We start from the raw sequence: 21013 nt of genomic DNA, 5'->3' as shown, positions 1-21013 counted from the left end.
CTCACACATGAAAAGGCATTTTGACTTATGCTAATGTTTTCTCCCCACAATTAATGGGTTTAATCCTGACTCTGCACTTCACCTTCACTCTGGAGAGTCTTGTCTCCTCCCTTTATTCATATTTCTCCTCAGTAAACTAGTTGTACTTTTGAAGCCTCTTGTCAGCAGGCCCTTTGGCCTCATGGCTCTAAGAGAGAAATGAAAGCAAGGATCTTTTTGGAACCTGTAGTTATGTGGAGCCTAGTCATTTTTTTTAAAACTATAATAGGATGGATCCATTTCAGGGTGAATTGTGACTGCTGATAACCAAGAGCACTGATTTGACTCACCGAACCACGAATTTTTCTTCTGACACTTTTTGCATTGTGCAGAGTCTGGCCTGGGGATGGAATAAAACAGTATGTGTTTACCATTGTGGGCATGGCCCAGAGTTGACTTTACAGATCCTTCTGGGTCTGTGCTTGGGTTTGACCTTGCTGTGTGTACAGAACTTCGCCTCAAGAACATTTCTAGAAAAGTGTCCACAGGTCATGTTGGCTGTTGGGCTTGTCCCGTTTTCCAGGGATGATGGTAGAGAGAACATGGAGGCTGGATCCTCCCAAGTAAAGGGGCTTTGTCCTTGAATCAGGTCCTAGGGATCCTGCTTCAGTGTGGATTCCAGGTTGCCTCTGTCCATGACACCCTCCTGTATTGCTACTCAGGTTACTGTGACCTTCCCCGAAGTAGCTGTGAACTTCTCCCAGGATGAGTGGCTGAGTCTGGACCCCTCTCAGAAGAATCTCTACAGAGAAGTGATGCTAGAGACCTACCAGCACCTGCAGGCCGTAGGTGAGAGACCCGTTGGGGCATCTGTGAGGGCCTAGCTGATAGATTGAACCTGGGTCAACCTCATGCAAGACAAAGGGCCTATAGAAGTGCTCTTGTTCTGGCCTTGGGTCAAGTTCTATTCATGAGTGCATAAGCTGAGACTGGGGTACCCCATTGCTTCTTGAAAAATTATGTGGGAATGGGATCTCATCTGAGGCTCTTGCATGCAAAAACTGTTCCCCAATTTATTGCTTCCTATCTTGGGCACAGTTTAATTGTTTTGGTTATTGTTTTGTGTTGGACCACACCTCGCATTTCCCAGGAATTTTGCCCACTTGTTTCTATACTCAAAAACATTGCTAGGATAGAGAATAGAATAAAAGATAGGTTATTTCCCTTGACAGAGGCTGGCCTATGTTCAATCCCCAGCATCCCAATGATCTCCAGAGGCTTTCTGGAGTGATTTCCTGAGCATCCCAAGTATGTAATCCCTGAGTAATCCCAAGGGTAATCCATGAGCATTGCCAAGTGTGGCCCAAAGTCAATAAAGAGAAAACTACTTGTGGGACATAATGAATCCTATATGTGGATCAGGTGTCCAAATTGTTGTCAGTCTGTGCAAGGCAAGTACGTGCCACCCTGTACTATTGTGCAAACCCTTAATTTATTTTTGTTTTTGGTCCACAACCAGCAGTGATCAGGTGTATTTCATGTATCTGCACTCAGAAATTAGTCCTGGCAGACTCTGGGGATAATATGGATGTATGGGATCAAATCGGAGTCCTTCATGGGTTGGCTGTGTGCAAGGCAAATGCACTATTGCTGTGCTATCACCCTGGCCCCCAAGACCTTAATTTTTATGATATGATTGGTATTTGTAAACCTTAGTGGTGGTTGAGATTATTCCATAGCTCTGTATTCTGTACTCTTTTCACAAAGGGCTCAGGGAACTATAGAGGGTGCCAAGATCAATGCATTTTGTCCATGTGTGAGCCCATTTATTGCTTCCTCCTTCTTGGAAACTTCAATTTCAACCTGGTCTTGTCTGTGTGATAATCAGCGTGCATATGCAGAGCAGAGATTCTGTTCTTTATCTGTTCCGTGTTTTAGCCTCTTTCATTAGGGACCCAGTCTATACCTGAGGTGCTGTCCTCCTCTTCATTGTCTTTTACCCATGAATGATACCTCTTTGCCAGGGCATTGTGGGGTGAAGCCTGCGCTGATCTCCTGGTTGGAAGTAGGAGACCTTGAAGGGCTGCAGAGAGGCATATTTCTAGGTAAGTGTGGGAATAATCCCCCGACTCAGACCCTGGTGTGTGTAGCATCCTGGACCTACAGAAATGTGAGTGCTGAGTTTTTTGTGTCAGGATACTATATCGGGGTGACGGTCTTTTACCTTCCATTATCTGCCTTTGATGCTGAATCCCAGTATGTTCTGGAATTTTGCTGCCTTGTCGTTGCTATTTATAGTTCCCTTTCTGTTAATCATTAGAACAGAAGCTGAGATTCTGTGTCTTAACCTACCATCTGTGCTCTCTGTCTGGTTGCATAGTTCAGTGTTGGGGTGCCCTTCTCAGCAGTAGCTAGATGTCCCTCTCACCAGTCTATGTACACTTCCCTTCACCATGACATTTAGCAGGGTATTTGGTATTCCAAAGAAGGGGTTCTTTTTTCTGGTTTTGATACCTACTTATTGGTGCTGTTAGGGTTTAATCTGGCTCTTTTCTTCAGATTAGCTTCTAATGGTCTCAGATGCCATTATGGGATACTAAAACTGAACTTGGTCCACCACTTGGAAAGTCAACACCCTCTCTGTTATACTATGTATTTGACATGATTATTGAAAATACTAAGAAATTCTTTTGGGGGCCACACCTGGTTGTGCTCAGGAGTTACTCCTCGCTGGTGGGCCTATATAGGAAGCTGGGGATTGAACCTGAGTCTGTCCTGTCACCTCAATGCAAGCATACACCCTATTCCTCTGCTTCCACTCTGGCCCCAAACCGTAAGAAATTTTATATTTGTTGTATGGTAATGTATGTATCAGTAATGCTCAGGAGTTACTCTGGATCTGCACAAGCCAATTACTCCTTGCATGGCTTTAGAGAGTATTTGGGATGCCTAGAATAAAACTCGAATCAGCTAATTTCAAAGAAAACTTCCTCACTGTGGGGTTTTCTATGTGTACCACTGAGTATGTTTACTCTGTTGCCAAGGAAAATCCGCACACTGAGCTATTCACTGCAATCCTTCTGACTTATCTTCTCTTTTCTCAAAACTGATTTATTACCTATGTATTCATTCTATCACTTAAATTCACTCATCTGTACTAAGAAATTCACTGCAATCCTTCTGACTTACCTTCTCTTTTCTCTAAGCTGATTTAGTACCTTAAAACATGTATTCATTCCATCACTTTTGTTGCATTTAACCAGTTTTCATTCAGCTAATATTTTGAGGGGTATTGGGTCACACTCCATGCGCCTCAGGGTTATTCCTGGCTCTGTGCTTAGAAATTGCTCTTGACAGGCTCTGGGAACCCTATAGAAGCAGGCAATCAAACCCAGATTCATCCTGGTTTGGCTTCGTGAAAGGCAAATGCTTTACCGCTGCTATCTCTCCAACTCATTCAACGCATTTTTTTTTTGGTTTTTGGTTTTTGGGCCATATCTGATGACACTCAGAGGTTGCTCCTGGTTATGCACTCAGAAAAAAATGCTCCTGGAGATTGGTAAAAGATTTGCTGGAGGGAGGTCTTGGAAGAGCTCTTGCATTGGGGATACTTTTAGAGCTAAGTCCGGTTTCAAGTAACAGTCCACATTAGGGGGAGTTGGTAGGGAGGGCTGCGCAGCATGAATCCACAGGGGAGTTGGTTGCCTTTTCTTTCAGTGGACGAGGTGTGGGTTTGACTGGGAGTCCCATTGCTTGGGTGCTGGGTACTGGTTCGTTGGGGTAGGAGGTCAGTTTTGATGCCTAATAGATTAAGAACTGAGGGTGAAGAGTTTTAATCCGGTGGGAGGTCTGGTTGGGATTGATCGGTGAAGAGATACTTGGTTTTCCAAAAGGGGGGAAAGGGAAAAGTATATGGAAGGGATAGGAAGGAAGAAAAGAGAAAATAAATTAGAAAGAAAAGGAGAAGAGGAAAGAAAAAAGGAAAAGAGAAGAAAAAAAAGAAAAAATAATAAAGAAAGTAGTGAGAAAAGAGGAGAAAATAGCAAGGGAATGCTAGTTTGCTTGAATGTGTTCAATTATTAGGGCCTGTAGTATAAGTCTGTACGTTACAGTTGCTCCTTTGGTGGTCTGACAGGTCACGTGCTTCAAATCCTAAAAGAAGGTATAACCTAGAGATAAAGTGTATGTTAAAGAGTTTTCTCGGTCTCAAGAAGGTCAGGGGCTGTGATGGAAAGGTGCCTGGGAACCCACACACCACAAGAAAATCCCAAAAGACAATGGGGAAACGTAAACTTCCAACATAAGTATAAGACCTGTATTACACCACCTCCTTAGCTGCTTTTCCCCTAAAGTAAAGTAGTCTCTTGCATCACGTTGTTCCTTTAATTACTTTGTTAATTCATTTTTTAAAATGTTTGCTCTACATATACATAGGTGAGCGCATACATTTTTTTTTGTTTTTGGGCCACACCCGTTTGACACTCAGGGGTTACTCCTGGCTATGCGCTCAGAAATCGCCCCTGGCTTGAGGGGACCATATGGGACGCCGGGGGATTGAACCGCTGTCCGTCCTACGCTAGCGCTTGCAAGGTAGACACCTTACCTCCAGTGCCACCTTCCCGGCCCCAGAGCGCATACATTTATATTCCTATTTTTATCTTTTTTGGCTGTGCGACCTGTTTCTGTTTTCTTCTCTGTCCACCCCCAAATGCACCGACAATATAATGTAGCACCACTTTCCCTGCAAAGGCACGCTAATAAAAGGGGAAATCCTACATATAAGAATGAGCTTTTATCTACTAGGGATAAGAACTCATACTTGTTTACAATACAGGGATATCTCCCTCCTTGAAAATATGTCATGCTGACCCAACTTAGACCCTAGGTGATTAGACACCATCCGTCCAGCCTTGAACCCTGGATACCAGACATAGAAACGACAAAGTTCTTAGCGACAGGAAACAAATCCTATCTCAGACATCCTTAATACTGCTGGGCCACCAACAAGTGCCAGCTCTAATATGATATCCTGACAACGAGGAAAATGGGAACAATTTGATCTAAGAGCAGGTTATCCTACCTCACCAGCTAACGATAAGACAAAATCAGAAGACTTGTCACCTTTTGGTTGGTCCGAAAGTGAAGATTGCGATTTACAGATGTCTGGCTGCTAGAACCATGACAGGACTGTATATATCTTGGGAAAGCGCTAGTCTAGGATTTGAATTACGACCTGCACAACAACCATGATCCCTAGTTCCAAAGGTCTGGTTGAGACCATTGCAATGGAAAGGGTCTCTGGAAACACAATGAAAGATGCTATCCTAGGTTCCATCCTAGGATCAGTGCAAAGATCAAGACCACCAACCACAGAAGATGGATTAAAATGACACTGGGAACAGAACTTCTTGAATCACAAAGACTTCATAATAAGTCCCACTCCTGGACCTGTGCAGATACTGAGATCTCTAGATATAGAGGTCTGATTTTATCACCCAGGATGGAGCAGAATTCTTCCAAACACCATGAAAGCACCAAGGAGAGAGTAAATGAACCTGAAAGGAATCTATAGTTAATCCCATGACAATATACTCCAAGGGTGGAGAAACCCCATATCTCTTAGGCCAAGTGAATTCCTTTTCGAATGACCCAATAGTTACTGTGCCAGTGCAGGAGGGAAAAAAAGGCAAAAATCACAAGACATTTTTTATTTTTTATATATTATTTTTATATACTTTTTTTTAATTATTGTCAATTTCTATGTTTTGGTGTGGTTATTGAAGTTGTCCCCATTTATATTTATGTTTTTTCTTTCTTTTCTTTCTATGTGCCCTGCTTTTTTTTTTTAATCTCAAGACCATGGCTTTTTTTTGTGGTGCTTATCGTTGTTATTGTTGGAGTGGTCACTGGATATTTGAAACTTCTTTTTGTACTGTTGGGGTGTTTCATCTTATTTTTCTCCTTCATTTCTCAAACCAATGATGAGAGCCTCTAGAAGGATTCTGCCCATTTTTGGCATAGTAGACTTTTACCCCAGTTTATTACTTTTCTCATCTTCAAACAAAACCATATATCTTGAACTATCTAGTCCTGCCTCCCAGTTACAGGGGGAAATGGGGAGGCACCAAGACCAAAGAGCTGCAAGACTACAAAGTACTAAACTAGGTACAGAGGGGACCACATATTCTAGCAGCCCAGGGGTGAGGGAGGAGGATATGGGAGGTAGGACGAAAACGGAGGTGTAAGGAGGACAAATCGCTGACGGGAATCCCCCTGATTTTATGTAAATATGTACCTAAAATATTATTGTCAACAATATGTAAGCCACTATGATCGAAATAAAAATTATATTAAAAATGCTCCTGGATTAGGGACCTTTTAGGACACCAGGGATTGAAGCCAGATCCATCCTGGGTCAGCCACATGCAAGGCAAACACCCTAGTGCTGTGCTATCGCTCCGCACCAGCCCAATCAACTAATTCTAACATTTTATATTTGGCTTGATTTTAGATGGTGGACCACAAGTTCCAATAGTGACATTTCAGAAATTTGCTTTTGGAATGGAATATCCAATAAAGTATGAGATGGTAAGTGTTGCAAGTTCCAATTCATATTATGATTGTGCTGGGTGGATACTCAATGCTGCAAGCACATAGTATTTATAAATTGGACCCTTTGGTACAACCATTTGACGTTCATAATAATCTTTGCACTGCAGAGTATGCTGAGCACTCATTTGATGTCTGGGTTTTCTTATGGTCCCCTAAGCCCATGAGGATAAATTTCTGAGAGCAGAGTCAAGAATAAACTCTTGAGCGCCACTGTGTGCGGCCCAAAAGCAAAAAAGAAAAAAACAAAAAATGAACATGGAGAAATTAAAGGGAGAGAAAGTAACTGAACTAATTCTCTGCTGTTTCACAGAGAAACAGCCAGACCCAGTTGGATGGAGCTGATCCTGTGCTGCAGGCCGCAATCTGGGGGAAATCATCCTGCCCATACCCCAATGGGAGTGAAGAATCAGGGGGCATCTGTTGCGAAGTGGACCAGAGTGAAGAGAGATTTCTTACGCCAGAACCAGTGACCATTGTGCAAAACTCCCCTGAATCTGCTCTGCCCAGTCCCTGGACTCAGACCCCCACAGTGGGACCATTCTGGGAAATGCGATCAACAGTGTTTGCTCTGAGCCCCTCACAGTCTCAGGCTAACCAGAAAATCACCTGTAGAGTGAAGCCACCTGAATGTAAGCAATGTCGGGGGGACTATGTGTGTGCCCTGCACCTTGAAGTTTCCTCAGACACCCTCAGTACAAAGGATATCCCTGAGGGTCTGCAGGGTGGATATACCCTCAGTCAACCTTCATACCAGAGAGACACTAAGGAAGTCCAGAAACGAAAGAAGCAAAATACATATCAGGAGTGCGGGAAGGTAATTTCTCAATCCTCATATCTTAATAGGCACAAGAGAATTCATACAGGAGCGAAACCTTTTACATGTCAGGAGTGTGGGAAGGCCTTCACTCGATCCTCAGACCTTAATAGTCACAAGAAAATTCATACTGGAGAGAAACCTTATACATGTCAGGAGTGTGGGAAGGCCTTCACTCAATCCTCAGGTCTTTATATGCACAAGAAAATTCATACTGGAGAGAAATCTTATACATGTCAAGAGTGTGGGAAGGCCTTCACTCGATCCTCAGACCTTAATAGTCACAAGAAAATTCATACTGGAGAGAAACCTTATACATGTCAGGAGTGTGGGAAGTCCTTCACTAAATCCTCAGGTCTTTATATGCACAAGAAAATTCATACTGGAGAGAAATCTTATACATGTCAAGAGTGTGGGAAGTCCTTCACTCGATCCTCAGATCTTAATAGTCACAAGAAAATTCATACTGGAGAGAAACCTTATACATGTCAGGAGTGTGGGAAATCCTTCACTCAATCCTCAAACCTTTCTAGTCACAAGAAAATTCATACTGGAGAGAAACCTTATACATGTCAGGAGTGTGGGAAGGCCTTCTCTCATTCCTCAGGACTCTATATTCACAAGAAAATTCATACTGGAGAGAAACCTTATACATGTCAGGAGTGTGGGAAGGCCTTCTCTCATTCCTCAGGACTCTATATTCACAAGAAAATTCATACTGGAGAGAAAAATTATACATGTCAGAAGTGTGGGAAGGCCTTCACTCAATACTCAAGTCTTTATCAACACAAGAACATACATACTGAAGAGAAACCATATACATGTCAGGAGTGTGGGAAGGCCTTCACTCAATCCTCAGGCCTGTATATGCACAAGAAAATTCATACTGGAGAGAAACCTTATACATGTCAAGAGCGTGGGAAGGCCTTCACTCGATCCTCAGACCTTAATAGTCACAAGAAAATTCATACTGGAGAGAAACCTTATACATGTCAGGAGTGTGGGAAGTCCTTTACTACATCCTCAAACCTTTCTAGTCACAAGAAAATTCATACTGGAGAGAAATCTTATACATGTCAGGTGTGTGGGAAGGCCTTCACTCAATCCTCAGGTCTTTATATGCACAAGAAAATTCATACTGGAGAGAAATCTTATACATGTCAAGAGTGTGGGAAGGCCTTCACTCAATCCTCAGGTCTTTATATGCACAAGAAAATTCATACTGGAGAGAAATCTTATACATGTCAAGAGTGTGGGAAGGCCTTCACTCGATCCTCAGACCTTAATAGTCACAAGAAAATTCATACTGGAGAGAAACCTTATACATGTCAGGAGTGTGGGAAATCCTTCACTCAATCCTCAAACCTTTCTAGTCACAAGAAAATTCATACTGGAGAGAAACCTTATACATGTCAGGAGTGTGGGAAGGCCTTCTCTCATTCCTCAGGACTCTATATTCACAAGAAAATTCATACTGGAGAGAAACCTTATACATGTCAGGAGTGTGGGAAGGCCTTCACTCAATCCTCAGGCCTGTATATGCACAAGAAAATTCATACTGGAGAGAAACCTTATACATGTCAAGAGTGTGGGAAGGCCTTCACTCAATCCTCAGGTCTTTATATGCACAAGAAAATTCATACTGGAGAGAAACCTTATACATGTCAGGAGTGTGGGAAGTCCTTCACTAAATCCTCAAACCTTTCTAGTCACAAGAAAATACATACTGGAGAGAAACCTTATAGATGTCAGGAGTGTGGGAAGGCCTTCACTCGATCCACTCACCTTAGTCATCACAAGGAAATTCATACTGGAGAGAAACCATATACATTTCCGGAGTGAGAGAAGGCCTTCACTCAATTCTCATGTCTTTTTATTCACAAGAGAATTATATTGGAAAGAAGTCTCATGCATGTCAAGAGTGTGGGAAGTCCTTCACTCTGTCCTCACACCTTAATAGTCACAAGAAAATTCATACAGGAGAGAAACCTTAGACATGTCAGGAGTGTGAGAAGGCCTTCACTCAATCTTCAGATCTTTATATTCACAGGAGAATTCATACTGGATAGAAGCCTTTTCCATCTCAGTAGAGTGGGAGAGCCTTTTGTGTATTCTCAGATCTCTACGAATAAAAGAATTTTACTGGAGAGAAGCCTTATAAATGCCTGGAATGTAGGAAGGTTTTTTCTTGATCCAAAAGCCATTATTTTCACAAGAAAATTTATACTAGAGATAAGCCTTTTACATGCCAGTGTGGTGAGGTCTCCTATAATTCTCTAGACCTCGCTATGCACAAAAGATTTCATACCTGAGTAAATCTTAATACAAAACAGGAGTGTGGGAAGGCCTTAAAACGAACTTCAATCATTAGTAGACAAGATACTTTTTTTGTTTTTGTTTATTTGTTTTTTTGGCCACACCCATTTGATACTCAGGGGTTACTCCTGGCTATGTGCTCAGAAATCGCCCCTGGCTTGGGGGGACCATATGGGACGCCGGGGGATCGAACCGTGGTCCGTCCTACGGTAGCGCTTGCAAGGCAGACACCTTACCTCTAGTGCCACCTTCCCGGCCCAGGATATTTTATACAGGAGAGAAACCATATATGTTAGTACTGTGGGCAGACCTTAACTCTATTATCAATTCTTCTCACATGAATATTCCTACTGGAGACAAGCCTTGAACATGTCAGTATGTAAGGCATTTTGTTGATCTGCAGACTTCTCTAAGAACAAAAGAATGGATAATTGAGAAAAGGCTTATATCTGTTAAGATTGGGAAGGCCTTCACTATCTTTAAGACTTATGAGAAGTGGAATATTAAAATAAGGAAAAGTTTTAAATGTACTTAATGTTTTGGAACATCTTTACTTATTTCCCAGACCGTATCATACAGCAAAATTCATACTGGATACAAATCCTCTCCGTATATACATATACATATATATATATACATATACATATATATATACATATACATATATATACATATACATATATATGTATATATATATATATGGATTGTGAGAAGGTCTTCATTCTTCAAGATTCACAGCCATTTAAATATCCATTGTAGTCAGAAACCTTATGCAAGTAAGAAATGCATGAAGAGTTTCAGTTGATCTTCAAGCCGTGCTAGGGACTAAATTATTCATAATGAAGAGGAATCTTTTGCATGTAAGGAGTGTGGGAAAGCCTTTGAATCTCCCTCATGCCTTAGGAGTGATAGCAGAATTCATTCTGGAGAGACACCTGAGGTGCCCAGAAGTGTTGGAAGATCTTTAATTCTTCAGATTGTTTCACATATATGAAAATTATATATGATGTGTCAAAACATAGTTAAACAGGGATGGTGTTTTTTTCTTCCACCACCTGCACCAGTCAGATTACTGTCATTCTTTCGGATTCTCCCAAGCCTGCCAACCCAAAGTGACCACATAGTACCCAAACGTGTGGCTCAAAAAAGAAATAAAAACGAATATAAACTGGAAGAATCTTTACATATGTCAGGAATAGGGGCAAGATTTTATTTCTGAATGTTTTCTCTGCAGAAGAATCTGCATTATGGAGAGAAAGTAGCATGTACAATGTATGTGGGAAGGTCTTTGTTGATCTATAACCCTTGCTTTAAATTGGATGGTCCATGCTGCAGAAAAGCTGCCTAAACATAAGTAATTTAGGAAGCTTTAAGTTATCAGTGCTTTATAATACATACTCAGAGAGTGCCATAATGCCCGTTGCAGCCAACTCAGATTTGATCTACACCCGCATGCAGGACCAGGAGTGACTCCTGAGTTCAGCGACAGAATAAGTCCTCAGCACTGAGATGTGTGGTCCAAAAATAAATTCCAAAATACATATGGGTTATAAGCCTTAATAAGAAGGTAAGGTATTTAGGGAGACCTTTGCTCAGAGTTCAGACTTTAGTAGTTACGGAAAGCCTCACACATGTACTGTATTGGGGAAAGCCCTTTGACATTTGCTCAGCAATCCACCTAGGATACTGGTCGGCAACCTTTTTTTCAACTGAGCCCAATCTCGCCAAAACCACGATTGGAATTTATTTTGAGAGCCACATTTTTAAAACATAAAATACATAGGATGGTACACTATTTTTAGTTTCAATAAGTTTTTATTGAGAATATTCTGCATACAAGTATCCCCACAGAAACCCATGGCTTGCCGACCACTGACCTAGGTGGCTTTAGAAGCCCAACAGGTGACATGCTTGTGGCAACCTTTCACTCAGCTTTATACCTAATTGTATGGTTCACATCCCCCTGAGTGAAACAACTTATATTATCCACATTGGGGTCTGAACAAAATCACCCCACATTGGGGTCTGAACAAAAGCACCCTTTGTCTTATTGTTTGAGAGGTATCTAGAGGCCTACATAATATTTCCCTTTTGTATTTATTCTTTTTTTTTGGTCTTTGGGTCACACCTGGCAGTGCTCAGAGGTTATTGCTAGCTCTAGGTTCAGAAATTGCCCCTGGCAGGCTTGGGGGGGCATGTGGGATGCCGGGATTCGAACCACCATCCTTCTGTATGAAAGGCAAACACCTTACCTCCATGCTATCTCTCCAGCTCCCTGTATCTGTTCTTTCAGCCTGCTTTTCCTCTCCCTCCTTTTATGGGAGGGACACTATCAAAATATTCTAGCCAAGGATGAGAGGATGAAGCCTTTTGCTGCAGGCTTGCTAGCTCCTGATTTGGAGCAACTGGCTAGTAGGTCAATGGCCTTGTCTTTGATATTCTTGCCTCATTTGCCCTCCTGTATGTGGATTATTACTGCAGACAGTGCCTTCCCCACTGTCCAATTGCTCTGGCCCCAGCACTGTGCACAGAGGAAAATTGAACATCTCTTTTTTTTTTTCAGACTTCCTGCCCTCATGATTATTTTTGATTGTTTGGGGCTGTATATAAGATGATGTTCAAGTGTGCCTCCTGGTTACATTCAGTTTTATCACTCATCAGGGGTGCGAGTGTTAGAAAAAGGGTCAGTGCCTGTGAGTAAACTGCTCTCCCCATTGTCCTGTGGTTTTAGCCGTACTGAGATATTTTCAATGGTTGCCACATAATTCTTCTAGCTCACTGAAGCATTTTTCCTGTGATGCATAACAGAAATCCACAAGGGCTTACTCCTGCTCTGATCTCAGAAATCAATCCTGGCAGGCTCCAGGGACCACATGCAATGCAAGAGTTCAAACCACCAAGTGGCACATAGCAAGGAAAATGTCCTGTCTACTGTGCTATCATAGTACTGGCCCAACTCTACATTATCTCATCACTGAGTGTCTTGGCTTTGATCTGCTTCTGGTCCTCATTACAAACAGTGCCAGCTCCCCAAAAAAGAAACCTAGAGACTCACCTGTAATGAGAACTCTTTTGTATTAAAATGTTTCTGGGTTCTCAAAACTATTGTGTGGTGCTTGTCTTTATTGCTGTAGGGCTCACTGAATATTTAATTTGATATTTCCTTCTATATTGATGTGGTGTTTCAATTACCTTTTTCATGTCCTCACTCAAACTGAGGTTGAAAGCCTCTAGAAGGACTCCGCCATTTTCAGCTTATTTGATTTATTTTTATTTTATTTTTTCTGATTTTTTACTCCATTCTATTGCTATTATTTTTTTATTTTATTTTTTTCCTGACTTTTTACTCCATTCTATTTGAGAGCTCCACCTCTCAAATAGAGGGGGAAACAAGGGAGGGTACCAGGACCAAAAGGATATATGATCACTAATTGTAAGCTAGAAACAGAGGGGACCACCTACTCTAGTAGTTCGGGGGGTAATGGTGGGGAATATGGTTGTAGGATGGGAATGGGGATGGGGGAGGACAAATTTGGTGATGGGTATCCCCCTGATTCAATGTTAAATATGTACCTAAAATACTACTGTGAAAGATATGAAAGTCATTATGATCAAAATAAAAATTAATAAAAAGAAAAATGTTTCTGGGTTCTAGTTTCCTCTTTAAGGAGAATTCTGAAACATTTCGTGAAAATAATGCAAATACCTGTGTCTACTTCAGAGGGTCTATTATCTACAGTACAGGGTAATGGATGGAAAATGGGTAACAGCAATCTACCAGATTTGATCTCACATAAGCCCCTGGGATTATGGTCCTTGGTTCCAGGCTGAACAGTACTGTACAATAAGCAGTTCTTGAGGAAGAGGTTGGCTGGCATCACTGGTATGAAACTGCTTCACATTAGAATGCAAGGTGCCGTGTTCCTCCTCTAGGGAGGTGAAAACCCTGGTCAGGAGTCTGTATTATCTCTACCATGTGCCCTGGATGGGTGATTTGTACAGAAGACAAAAAGGAGTAGAAGTGATGACTGCATCTGTGGAAGCAGATCTTTAAGGAGTATTTCTGAAGTAAATGGGCCTGAGGGGATTAAAGTTGTTAGCTAAATACTGTGAATCTCTAATAATTTAAGAGAAAACGGGCTCATACTCTAAAACAGCAACTTCACCTGTTGAGCAGAAATGATAAGGAGTGAGTGGATTTAGAAACTTCAGTATCAACTCCCCAATTTCCCACGTTCCGTGAGAGAACCCATCTAGAATATATGTAGGGCCACTGAGTTCCACCTATGACTATGTCCAAGACAGCCGGTAAGTTTCAGAAAGTCCCAGTTTTCTGTTTTGATGGTGAATGTCACTGGAGCCACAAGAATGGCTAATTGTAGAAATACTGACAATGGGACAACTCTGGGACCAAGATAAGGCCAAATTAATAGGATTGGTGTATTGTCAAATCCTTTTTACACTTCAGATTCATTTGTTCAATATGTAGCTTCCTATCAGATCTACATATGGGGTAATGTCTTGGAGGGAGAGGTATTTTGTCATAACCCACTAAGGGTAATTCTCTTGTTTTATTATCACAGTACGGTATGGTCACTATTCAAGAGTATCATAACGAGGGCCCGAGCGATGACACAGCATAATTCCTTACAAAAAGCTGATTCACAAAGAACCCAAGTTTGTTTTCCGGCTTTCATACAGTCCCCAAACCAATCAGGACTGATTTCTGAGTGCTGACCTAGGAAAAAATCTCGAGCATCCCTGTCAACATGATCTTCCAAGAAGCATTAGGTTGATCCAAGACTGCTGAGTGTGGCCCTATTGAAAGCATGACAAGAAATGAAGTCACAGAGCCAGAGTGATCTCACTGCAAGAAGGGTTCAGTCACCATTTCTCCATATGGTCCAAGGCTGCCAGGAGTAGTTCTAAGCATAGAGCCAGGAGGAATCCCAGAGTGCCATAGGGATGTCTCATAAAACAATTACAGCCAAAGAACTTAAATCATTTATAAACTTTTCAGAGGAGTCCAGGATGGCTCTCCCCTATGGCAGGCAAGAGCCAGTACATTTTCAGCATCACTTCTGTGTAGAACGTCCTCTGAGATGTGTCTAAGCATGGCCACTACTCCAGGATGAAGCTCAGGCCCACATTGAGAATAGTCACTGTGTTGAAAACCAGTATACAAGGAGATGTCAGGTTCCACATCCACCCTAATCCCTAACTGAGAATAGACTCTTCAGGGTTCTAAATGGTATTGATGTCTCTTCCCTCTGCCTTTGCAAGGAACCGGCCTCAATAACCTTTTCCACAGGCATCGCCTGGGGAGAAAGCTCTAACCTGAATCTAGGTAAGTCAGATCACCTACCATGTGAACTCTACTATAGAAAGTTCTTAGAGGTGGAGCATTGTTAAAAGATGTCCCAGGGCCATTCCCCACCACCACGTGGTCTACTGAGTACTTCCGAAAGTAACACCGGAACTTAGAGCTAGGAGATCCGAAAGCAACAGCAGTTGACTAGTTGCTTTGCAGGTGGCCCACCAAGGTTTGATTCCTGTTATCCCAAAAGGTTCCCCTAGCCTTTAGAGTACAGAGCAAGAAATAACACTTGAGTGATACTGGGTGTGGCCCAAAATTAAAAAAATTCAACTCAGGTGTGGCATGAAAATTAGACTTTGACCAGGATAAGAGTGGTGAGAAGGAAAATCTAGGATCCTGTGAGTGACTCGAACTTATCAGTGCTCTACGTTCACCCCCAAATAAATCCCTCCTGGATGATATAAAAATGGCTATACTGCAAACATTGTATGGCTTCCTGAAAGATCCTTTGCTTTCTTTCCTTCTTTCACTCTTAGAGGGTAAGCCACAAGACTACTTCTAAGGAGGCATTGAAAGTACACCTGGGAATTGTAGCAGAATGCCTGTCTCGAATACAGGCAGGGGATGGGAACGGGGAAGGGTGTAATGTTACACTGGTGAAGGGGGGTGTTCTGGTTATGACTGTAACCCAAATATGATCATGTTACTTAAAAATATATTAAAAAATGAATGAGGGGACTGGAAAAACCTGTCTAGAGTACAGGTGGAGGGGTGGGATGGAGGGAGATTTGGGACACTGGTGGTGGGAATGTTCCACTTGAGATGGGAGATGTTATTTACATGAATGAAACCTAATCACAATCATATTTGTAATCAAGATGTTTAAATAAATAAAAATATTTAAAAAAGAAAGTACACCTGGCTTAGTGGGAAATAAGGCTGCAGGGAGGAGGTGAGACTGCAGGGTGAAAGACAAAAAGGCTGAACTGCATGTCCTAGGGTCAGAGCAAGAGTCAATCCCAAGCACAAGTTTAGGGTCTCATATATTGCCAGGTTTGACTCCTAAGTGCAGAGCCCTGAATGAGTCTTGATCACCACCAAACTCAGAAAATTCACTACAAAAACAAAGCAACATGAGATGCAAAACACATACACACAAAAAAATTTAATTGGGAAAAAACCCACAAGGAAATGCACTTGCAGAAAGGACTCAGCAACATTCTTTCAAGTAAGACAGGACATTCTTCACCAACAACCTAGAGTTGGAGACCCTGTGGGGAGTGTGCCAAACCTTCCTGGAGGTCTTGAATGAAGGCAGAAAGGAGACATGGGTGTGGGCAATGGCCTCGAGTAAAATAAAAAAAATACTTTGTGCTGGACTGACAGAACAGTGGGGAAGGTATTTGACTTGAACAGTTCTGTGACAGGATGAGACCCTGAGACCCCATATGGTCAACTAAGCATACCAAGAGTGCTTTCTGAGCACAGAGTCAGGAGGAACCCCTGAGCATTGTTGCATCTGGTGCACCCCCCCCAAATAGTCCAGCTTCTAACCCACCACTACCAAATGTTACACCTGCCACAAAATTCCTTAAAGAAACATCTCCGAGCTTTTCTTGCCCTGTGAGTGGCACAGTGCTATAGGTCTCCCGCCCCACCTCTTTTTCAGTCACTTCTGTCTATCAAGGTGATCCTGGTTCATCCACAATAATAAACACAACAGTGTCAAACTGTCCTTGCCCTCAGTCTGTCCCTTTGAATTTCAAAGTAATGTTGGATGGCCAAGCCTGGATCCAGACTATTGAGCTTCTCGGTTTCCCTAAAAATCTGATGGGGATGTGACATATACGTGTGGCAGCAGGAAAGAGAGAGGAAAGTGAGTCTGGACACTTCCTTGTTTTCTTGGTTTTGTGTCACACTAATCGGTGCTAAGGTGAACTCATGACTTTTGGCTCAGGAAATCACTCTTGCTTGGCTCAGAGGGATCCTCTGGGATGCAGGAATTTAACTTGAATTCTGAATGATCAAAGCAATTGCCCACCCACTTTACTATCACTCTGGACTAGCATCCGGGATTCCAGAGCATGGTAATAGTGCCAAAATAATCAGTGCCTGAACAGTGATACTGGTTGCTTGGGTTCAGTTGTGCTCAACAGGTTCTGGATAAAGCAGTATGGTGTGGTGTCCTTCACCAGTGAAACAGAGCTGCAGTGTTACCAGTGTTCATCAGCATGTGAGGGGACCCAGATTCCTGGCAGACACAGGCCTATGTGGCATTCCTGAGTAGAGTTTTCTGTTTGTATGAATTAGTTCATTTTTATTGGGCCACACTGAGAGGTAATCATGGCTCAGTGGTCAGGCATAACTCCTGATGGTGTCCAGGAGCAAGTGGGTTATAGGGGATCAACTTTATGTCAACAGCCTGCCAGAATATTCCACTATCTTGTTGAATTATCACTGTTAACAACTGGTTCAATGTATTAGTTTGTTTTTGGGGGTTACACCCCACAGAATTCAGAGGTTACACCTAGGTCTGTGCTTAGAAATTCACTGGCGACAGAGCATGAAAACCGGCAAGGCTTTGCAAAAGCCGGCTCCCTGTGTGTGACACCAGGTGGGGAAAATCTGCGAAAGTACACCGGCCCAGTGGGACCCAACTGTGAAAAACTGTGAGTGTGACCTGTCTATGTCTGTCTACTGTCCTCTTGCGTGAAACTCTTGCTAGTGGGGCAAAAAGAGGCTCCAGCGGAGCACGGCAGCTCTGCTTCGCTACGCGGCCGTGCACTCTTTCTAAGGAAAGAACACCATTGCAACAAGAAGGAAAAATCACACTAAGAACGGCGCTATATCACAGAAGCAAACATTTCTCTCCGGACTGTCTTCTCTGTTGCATGCTCGGGCCTAAGATTTGACCCAGTGTGAGGCTTCATCCATGGAGGACTCCCCTCCCTTAGAGGCAAGTCAGCCCATCCAGAAAGGGAGGAGCCAGAAGAGTGTGCTGCCTGCATCATATAGACAATGAATACCACCACAACACGTAGAAAAACCCACAATACAAGTGTGACAATGGGGAAACAACGCAGGCCAGCATCAGACATAGAGAATGAAGATGACAATTCTGAGGACCAGATAATGACCAACCAACTAATCAACCTCTCAGATAAGGACTTTAGCAATATGGAAGATGCTCAACGGACTCCAAGAAACCATGGATCGAGTTGAACAGAACACTAATAAGAACCAAGAAAATATGAAGACAGAAATCACAAAATGCGGCTCCCTATGGGGGAACCCCGTGAAGGGTTCCTTGCTCTAGCTGACCGGCAGTCAGAGCTGTCCCAAAGGTGGCCGCACAACGTGGTGGGTGATTCTCCTGAGTACCTGTGGAAGCAAAAGGTTAGTAATGACTCATGACTCAGTGAGAGACCAAGAGCACTTTATTTCGGGCAGCATACAATTATATACTATCAGCCAAAAGGGGAACTGGGAGGGGGGAACATGAGTTGCACCAATCATCATCTGCCAAGACAGTCTTTACACACTGCCCAGGAGGGGAAGGGGTGGAAAACCACAAGGCACGGATGTCACGTACACAGCCAGATGGAATGTTAGATAAAGAGGAACATATGAAAACATAAGTTGAACATTTGCATACACAAAGTTCTGGTAAATGTTAAACCTTTCAGTGAACCTTAAAGAGAATGTTCTGTTATATGTCTAACTTTTCTCATGGCCATGGAATGTATTGGTCAGAGTGAGAGCAGGCTCAGAACCGCCAGTCCCTATTATTTTTTTGCTGCACACATCTTGTTGGCCTTGCCTCAGCAGTTATCTGGTTTCTGTTATTCTTCTGTAGCAAGCTGCGGTCATCCAAGGTTCGACTGTAGAAGTGGGGGGATGTCCAGGGACATCTCCCTGCTGCTCCCCACAGCTCCCCTTTCTTTATTTACTATAAGCAAGCCATTGTTGGAGTTGCCCTTCAGGGCAGTGCTCAGTATTTGCAACTGCGCTTGAATCTGCGCCAGGCTTTAGCAAGCCGCGAGCGGCAGGAAGGAGGTTTTTTTTTTTTTTCAGTTGCTCGAATTGATCGAAGTCGAGTGATGGTGGGGGAGGAGAATCTTCAGGAGCGTCTTTGGCTGTTCCGAGCTGTTGGTACATGACTGTTGGATGTTTCTTGGTGGCTTCATTTCTGAGTTTTGACAAAGCTGGTGAGGCGGCGAAAAGCCCAGGGGCCAAAGGAAATGAGCAGCATGAAGCCAATGAAGGGTCCCAGAAAAGCTGGGAGCAATGTAGATAACCACGGAGTGGTAAAAAACCAGTTCTTGTACCAACTCTCACTCTGATCAATCTCCCTACGTCTTTCTTCTAGACTTTTTTCAACTCTTTTTATGCTATCTCTAACCAAACCTGTTTCATCTTTGAACACACAACATTCTTCTTTCAAGGTGGCGCAAATTCCCCCTTCCTTCAAAAATGCAAGGTTAAGACCACGGCGATTTTGGAGGACCATTTCTGCAAGAGAATTAACAGTGTTAGTTAAATGTTTAAGTCCTTGTTTAAGTTCAGCAATATCGGAGTTTACCTTGCATTGAAGAACCGCTAGGTGGCAGTATTGATCATGGGTTTGAACGAGGGAAGCGATGCCAGTGCCGGCGCCGGTGGCGCCAAGAGCAAGGAGGACGCCAACGGTGAGGGCCGTGATGGGCTCACGTTTTGCGCGGCGGTAGCCAGGGCCGGGCAGGTGAGACAGTAACAGATCCTCGGTGTGGTGGACGGAGAGGTTCCAATAGCCATCGCCAGAGGTTTCGCATCCCCAGGCTTTACAAAAGTAGTAGGAGGCGTCACCACACTTGGAGGAGAGGGAGCGATCACGGTGATCCCCGGGACAGGTGTAAACAACCTCAGCGCGAAGGTTTTCGCGGGCCGCGCGATTGCCGCCTCCAAATTGAGCTTCATTGAGGGAATCGACTGGGTAACCGCGAGGGAGGATAAAGGAAGGGGTACCCCAGACCTCGCTAGCCCCAAGGGCAAGGGCGCAGAGGTCAACGTGAAGGGGGTCCCAGGGGGGTGCGGTGCCGAGGGTACTGGTCTAATGTTCGCATCTACAGCGTGCTGAAGCTGGTAGAAGGACTCAGATGAGCGGACCATGGAGTAGATACCAGTACCAGCACCGGCAGCACCAAGTCCGAGCAGCACAGCAATGGTCACAGCAGAAACAGGTTCTCGTTTATGGCGTAGCAAGGAGGAGTCAGTGGTGAAGAGGGGAAGATCTTCCATTGGGTGAACAGAGAGGCGAGGCAACAGCAAAACTAACACGCAGTAGTCTTTGTGGGCAAGAAAAATTTCAGGAACCAAGATAGGGGTCAAACCAGTAGAGCAAGCAAAATAGGTACCATTGGGGGAAAAAACATAGGAGTTGTTATGATTAACAACATAGGTTTTATTACAAACATCAATCAATTGAAGGGGAGGGAGCATTTGGGGTCCCAGAATACAAAGGCCAACACCTACAACTTGACCCAGAGTTATGCCTTGGCCAGGGTCAAGGTCCCATACAATGGAGGGCTGATTCTGTAGAGGGATAGGAGTACCAAAAACAGCCACTTCTTAATAAAATGGAGGCTGGGAGGAATAGCAAATCCAACATTTTTCATATGCAGGGTTAGTAATGGTGGAGGCAGAGGCATTAATCATATGAAGAATAAGCTGTGAGGAGGAAACTGGACCAGAGGGGAGAGTAGGCTGAAAAAAGGTGATAGGTGTAAGAAAATAGTTGGGGGAAGGCGTGTGGGTAAGATAGGGTGACCTTGGTTTACAGGCAGAAGACACAGCAATATATATTACACAAGTTATTTTTGAATATCACGGGAATGCTTTCTGACTTCTGTGAGACTTCAGCATTCAAAAATTTTATAATTAACAATTGCCAATTTTTTTTAAAAACTTTTAAACTGAACCTAAATGATTTTTCTTAA

The 21013-nt window shown here is 43.1% G+C and overlaps 1 protein-coding gene across 1 annotated transcript; it reads left to right on the top strand.

Moving 5' to 3' along the window:
- The first annotated feature begins 530 nt into the window (after positions 1-530).
- LOC126000490 (zinc finger protein 678-like) lies at positions 531-19198 on the top strand. The gene is made up of 9 exons (XM_049767750.1): positions 531-602; positions 702-828; positions 2004-2084; positions 6491-6567; positions 6902-7760; positions 7845-8516; positions 8853-9077; positions 18355-18434; positions 18995-19198. Exons 1-9 carry the CDS (start codon positions 531-533, stop codon positions 19196-19198), a joined length of 2397 nt encoding a protein of 798 aa, XP_049623707.1.
- The last annotated feature ends 1815 nt before the right edge of the window (positions 19199-21013 follow it).

The sequence above is a fragment of the Suncus etruscus genome, assembly GCF_024139225.1.
Source record: "Suncus etruscus isolate mSunEtr1 chromosome 15 unlocalized genomic scaffold, mSunEtr1.pri.cur SUPER_15_unloc_6, whole genome shotgun sequence".
In the NCBI taxonomy this organism is placed as follows: domain Eukaryota; kingdom Metazoa; phylum Chordata; class Mammalia; order Eulipotyphla; family Soricidae; genus Suncus; species Suncus etruscus.
This window is presented reverse-complemented; position numbering and strand designations above follow the sequence as displayed.